The 6,237-nt window shown below is 32.5% G+C and overlaps 2 protein-coding genes across 6 annotated transcripts in view; both read right to left on the bottom strand.

Annotated features, from left to right (window-relative positions):
- Positions 1–753: 753 nt before the first annotated feature.
- LOC110991419 lies at positions 754–3,424 on the bottom strand. Its single transcript, XM_022256775.2, has 5 exons — positions 3,356–3,424; positions 3,007–3,213; positions 2,314–2,486; positions 1,671–1,837; positions 754–1,158 (listed from the first exon to the last, which is right to left on the bottom strand). The coding sequence occupies exons 1-5, from the start codon at positions 3,422–3,424 to the stop codon at positions 848–850; spliced, it is 927 nt and encodes a 308-aa protein (XP_022112467.2). The 3' UTR covers positions 754–847.
- A 1,515-nt stretch (positions 3,425–4,939) lies between these two features.
- LOC110991409 (tensin) overlaps positions 4,940–6,237 on the bottom strand; it is an 85,945-nt gene continuing 84,647 nt past the window's right edge. For all 5 annotated transcript variants that reach the window (XM_022256758.2, XM_022256760.2, XM_022256759.2 and 2 more), the window contains one exon: positions 4,940–5,827. In XM_022256758.2, coding sequence (XP_022112450.2) covers positions 5,789–5,827 — 39 coding nt within the window. In that variant the 3' untranslated portion in view covers positions 4,940–5,788. The remainder of the gene's footprint in view (positions 5,828–6,237) is intronic.

Here is a 6,237-nt window from a genome sequence, read left to right as displayed (position 1 = left end):
TGAGTAGGCTTGCTGGAAATCATTTCGCATAACATAAACCATAACTTAATAATTATACATTCCATCATATATTAGGCCAATAGGTTTCATTTTTAGATACTTTATTTACTTTCGCATGAAATGTGTATCTTTGTAGTTAAATTATGTAGAATTTGTTTAGTTTTTAAGTCTAAGCGATTTCGTAAGATTTCGATGTAAATATGTATGTACTTTTCATGATAGGTACAAAGGGAGTAATTAAATAATTTATGATCACGACACAGATACAGAAAACGGAGGCAGACGAACGAAGACCTAGAGGTTTTTTGGTTCTTCTTGGTCCAGTTTGAAATGCGTACCGAATCGATTATAAAGTGTGAATATTATGCAAGAACTAATGTAATATTCTTGATGACTTTGTGCACAAGTTAGGATGACCTTTAAAACTTGCGATTCCAAATTTGGAAACCTGTTTGTACACTAGGTATAATCCTACGACATTTTAAGTTTGCTCAATTATGTTAACTTTTATATAGTACTTTCGAATGTTGTTCCATTTTGTTTTTTTTTTTAACTTTACTATGTGATCCTTATTGACTACTTATATTAAATGGTACAATAATTTTGTATGTATACATATATTTAAATAATTTGATGCAATGAGGAAAAAAACATTTCAGTTATTATAGATTTATTTCAAGTTTTTAATTACCACGCCATCAAGCTGGCTGTCCTGCAAAATTAAAATAAATCTAGAAAAATAATGCTTTAACATGTATCAGGCAAAAAAAAATATTCATAACAATATTTATACAGTACTCTACTGTCTTTATTCATTCTACATATTAAGTTATAACAAATTTATATCTTAATCAGCAAGAAACGAATCAATCGAGCATATATTTGTCGAAGTTGTTTCCGTTTCCTCTATAATTTTAGACGAAACTCCAATATTATCTTGACCATGTAGCTCTGCGGCCAAAACCGCGTTATCAGCTGTCGCTGCAGCTAAAGCTTTCTCTAACAGTGTTGTTGTGTTCCTTTCTGCTTCTAAAGCAGCCTTAGTCTCCAGTAATATGTCTCGATCGGAAATCTCTAAACTCTTTGTAGATTTTTCTTTTAAATCTCGAATTTTACTTTCAAGATCAGTTACTAGCAACTTCAGGCGTGTAATTTCACCTATACGAAATGTTTGTATATAAAATTTAATATTCTCGTAGGAACAACTTCATAGGTTGAATTTGTTCCTGGGACACAGGAAGTAATATTCTAAAACTGGTTTAGAACTACAAACAATGGCAGATAGATACATTTAGTTTTTGTTTGTACCAAGATGGTAGTTTTAACTAATTGGTGACTTGCTTTAACTGGTCAAAACATTTTTTCTCGAACAAATAATTTTCAGTGGTTTGTTTGGAAACAAATGAATGTTTTTTTGTTGTTGCAGTTTTTGCCGCGCACCACCACTTTGTGGAACCAGCTGCCGACTGAAGCATTTCCGAACCAATTCGACTTAGGGTCCTTCAAGAAAAGAGCGTACCAATTCTTAAAAGGTCGGCAACGCACTTGCGAGCCCTCCGGCATTGAGAGTGTCCATGGGCGGCGGTATCACTTAACATCAGGTGAGCCTCCTGCCCGTTTGCCCCCGGTTCTTTAAAAAAAAAAATGTGGTTTGGAGACGAAAAAAATACCTTTAGCACTTTGTAGTTCCCGTGTAGTATCGTGCAATTCATCAGCTGCTAATCGCCTTTCCCTGGCGTGAGCGTCGGCTGCTAATCTTGCTCGCTCACGAAGCTCCGTCCCTGCGCTAGCGCATTTCTCGACACGGCGAAGTTCATTTTCTAAGCGCGTTGCTTCACTAAATTATTTCCTACTATATATATACTATTTTATAAGTAACAAAAACCTAAATAAAGTTCGACACTAATATTTTTTTTTAAAGTTTTCACGTGGTTCGCCACATGTTTAACAAAAATAACAAACTATTGAAATATACTCTAAATATAGTAACCTCCAACCATAGTCTTGAATTTAACTGTTTTACAAACCCTAGCGTGACATAATATATGATTATTATTTAGAGAAACCAAACTCAGTTTATCTTGACTGTTATTTATTGCGTCGTTTATTTTATTTAGAATAATACAAATCTTCAATCGAAATGGCACCTTTTGCGAGTGTTTTTTAATTGACATAGTGTTTGCTCACTATAGTGTATAGATAATCTGTGACACTCCCGGTGCTATTCTAGCAAGTCATTACTGCGCTTTACGGTAATTATTTACAGAAACCTATATCAATTAATTTGCAAGTGTAATACGAGTATAAAGAAACCTTCGAGCACTCTCCGTTGAAGATTGAACACGCTCCTGCAATTCGATGAACTGTTTCTGTAATTCTGTGTACATCGTTTTAAGATGTTTAAATTCTTGGACTTCCTTCTCAAGTACAGCTATGTGTTCGCTCGTTTCGGTATATTTTTCTTCGAAGAGCGATCGTTGGCGTTCCTACAGAATTATATTTTGTTTTTTAAATGTATGTTAATGCTCTCACGTTATACTTGTGTGTCATACACAAAAGTCTTTTAGGAGGAATATTGCTGTTTATATTTATAAATAATTTTAGCTGCAATTATATTGAGTGATAAGGGTTGGCATTTTTAACTTTTACTGCCTGGGAGTAAATTATATTAAAACCGCTTTTGATAAAAAATCAGACTATTTGTATTACATACCTTCATTAATTGTTTTACGTCAAGGCCCAAGATTTATGTACATATATATTTTACTAACCACTCGCTATCAAAGATTAATACATATATCTATAATCCTATGAAGGCAATCCTACGCCGTTTTTTTCCCTTTTAACTCTAGTAGGTACTGTACTGTCACTCTTTAAGTTGTACGAAAAATTACTTGGTCATAGTAGGCCAAGTACCTACGTATAGACACATTAAACCGTCACACGATTATAAGAACAAATAAAATGTGAATTCACAATATGTATTGCACATCCATATATGCTTACAACTAAGCCCAACTGAATTTTCGTATTAGTAAGCTCATTCTGTACATCAGAAAGAGCTCTGGCAGCTTCCTTCGCCCCAGCAGTAGCAGCGGCTGTAGCTGCTCGGTGATCTTCAGTTGTTCTTACTGCGTTATCGCGAGCTGCTTCCGCGGCTTCAGCTCGCATGGCTTCAGTGCGAACAGCTTCTTTTAAGCCGGATTCTGATATCTAACAACCAGTATGAATGGTAATTTGGTGAGAATTGAGGTGAAGCAGGTTTTTAAATGTTTATGTTATGCTTCAAATTTATTTTAATTGACTTAATAAAAAAATGATTTACGCGCCTTTTTCGTTTACTATTTGTACTTACATATAACAGTTGAAATCCGCCAAGTAAATCTATAAATTGTTTTTCGAATGTATCAACGTCCAAACTCATTTTACTTTTGTTATTAATTTAAATTATTAAAATCGTCGTTGTGTATTTAGTGATAAAAAAATAATACTATACAACAATTCGAATTATTAAATGAAATGGCGCCATTTGCGAGTGTTGTTTTTTTAATGGACCATAGTCTGTGCTAACTGCTAACTATAGAGTAAAGACTTGTCTATGACACTACCAGTGCCATAAGCCATTACGGCGCTTTATTTTTTAAAATAAATAATTGCTAGTAGGCGAAACAAAATAACTATAGTTTATAGCGATAGTCTGTACTTTTAATATTATTGGCAGAAATAACATAAAGAAAAATCTTTATAATATTACATTTAACGAAAAATTCTGTCTGAACAAATTGATATCTTGGAAAATAATTTGCTTTAAATTCCACTTTTATACTAACCTGATAAATTGTAATTTTATCGTATTTGAAATGTGTCAATTATTATAACGCCTACTTGATAAGAGCAAGCAATGAGGGGAATATTAAAAAGGGGAGGAAATTATTCTAATAACGGGCGGAGTGTATAAAATTGGCGGGAAAAATCTCTCAGCTCCATTTTACCACAGACCTGCGCTTGAACGGGTGAGTTTCAAAATCATTTCATGACATTTTTTTTGTTACGACTTACGTCCTTACGCCGTTTAAGAAATAAATTTATGTACATAATTAAATATCTAATAATAAACCCTGTACAAAATTAAAATTTCGAAAAAAAAAAACAAATTTACTGTGTGCTTTTTGCTTAATAATTTTGGTAATTCCTTTTGTTACAGTGTACGAAGATGCGTTTAATTACCGTAATAGCGTTGGTATTAACTGTGTCTCTGGCTATAACATTGCAATGTTGTGTAGGGGCGAGCCTCAGAGGTCTTCAACTAGGGGAAGAGGAGGAAGAACTTGGCCCTCGTCATATTTATCGCAATTACGGCCTTAGGAGTCAATATGACGCCTTCGATGACTACGGTCACCTAAGATTTGGACGCTCTGACGACTGACACCAAAACCGATGCAAGCATTAAAGACAAATTTCGTATGGTTCTAAGCTAATTTCAATGCATCTCGTGTAAAAATGAAATATCTATGGCTGGTATGATATTTCATTATATTATTGTAATAAATACGCAAATGTTTGCCACAAGTTTTATTTTAAATTATACACATGAATAAGCTATTGATTGTTTAATTCTACAATTGTGAATATTATAACAATAACTCTAATATAATATCAAAAAAAATTTGTTGCATTTGTAAATTAATATCAGTGCTATTAAAATATGATTTTAATAATGAAAAATATTATTTAACCCCAAGTTAAAAAAAATCGTTTACCATACTGTACAAAGTTTTTGTTTTCTTGGTCTCTGGTATCGCAATATACAGTTGAATTCAAATTAAGGACAATTGCTAACTTCATAAGGTAAGAAGATTGATTGTTGTCAACTGAAGTTGACAATTGAAGTCTGTCATAGGAAGAAAATGGCGCGAAAATATATTAACAAAAACAATTATTACATTAAATTTTTTTATTCTTTACCAATAAATACATTTTACAACATTCATTAATCTAGTGTTAAATTAACCATACACTGAGACTTGTGCTGAATTAATTACATTTTAATAGGTATTTTCTGTTTACTGGTTTGTCAGAGGCTCAAGACAAAAATAAATGTGAAATACGTGTACCACTAATCATGCAAACTGTTATAGAATTGGTCACGTGACCACGTATTTAAATCATACTTCGCCATAGTCGATCCTATACAGTTATGTATTGCGGTAGAGGTACACACCTGTCACAAATATTTAGTTCAGCGCCGGAGGCATATAATGCCTCTTTAGTAACTAGTAGTAATTTGCTATGGACAATATAGTAAACTATATTAATTAATCGATTTAACAGTACACAAATGCTTGAAGATACTAGTATTTTTCGTTGTTCACTATGTAAATAAAATATATGATATTAAAATAAATATATATATATACAAATACTAGTGCGCTTGCCAAACTATATATTTAATATAAATGCTATTAATTTGGGTGAAAGCTACATAACGAATTAGGCACATGTTATCACTACTATCTATGTTAACATTAATGAGACTAGTTAGTTTTTCTAACCTAATGTTCAATACATTATCTACCTACGGTATATTTATTTCATAGTTATAATTGTACTTGGTGAATTTCAAGCGTATAAATTAAATCTTTGATAATATAAAATATATCCACATACCAAATTAATAAAATAATAACACTGGAATATTTTTAAAAATTAATATTTCGATTGATGGCTTGTGTTTGACACAGTGAAATTTGTGTTCGAAAAGCAAGTTTCTCCCATCGTTCTTGTTGTATTAGATAATGTCTCGCTTCTGTGTGTTCCCTAATAGTGCCTGGAAAATAAGTAATGATTGTGATTAAAACATACCATCTGAAACCGAATTGAGGGATAGCGTGTTAAGTTTATTTTTGGCAAAATATTAACTGCATAGTATTGAGCACAGAATTAGCTTGCCTTACAAAATCAATGAATGTTACCTTGCAATTTCAAACAACGCAGTATCTTATGTTTCATATCTTTTGTAGGTATAGAGACTTCTAAGTGCATTAATATGTAAATCAATATATTTTTTTATGTAGGGGGCAGGATCATCTGATTCTTTAGTGATACCGCCGCCCATGGACACTCTCAATATATATATTTCAACAAAGGATGTTTAAGTCATATCATGTAATACAGCGCCATCTCACTAATACAGTGTAAAACCAAAAAGTGAACTTTGTACTATATGAAGTTGGGGAT

Source organism: Pieris rapae, chromosome 16 (assembly GCF_905147795.1).
Source record: "Pieris rapae chromosome 16, ilPieRapa1.1, whole genome shotgun sequence".
In the NCBI taxonomy this organism is placed as follows: Eukaryota; Metazoa; Arthropoda; class Insecta; order Lepidoptera; family Pieridae; genus Pieris; species Pieris rapae.
Note: the sequence above shows the minus strand (reverse complement) of the source record. Positions and strands in the feature narration are given on the sequence as shown.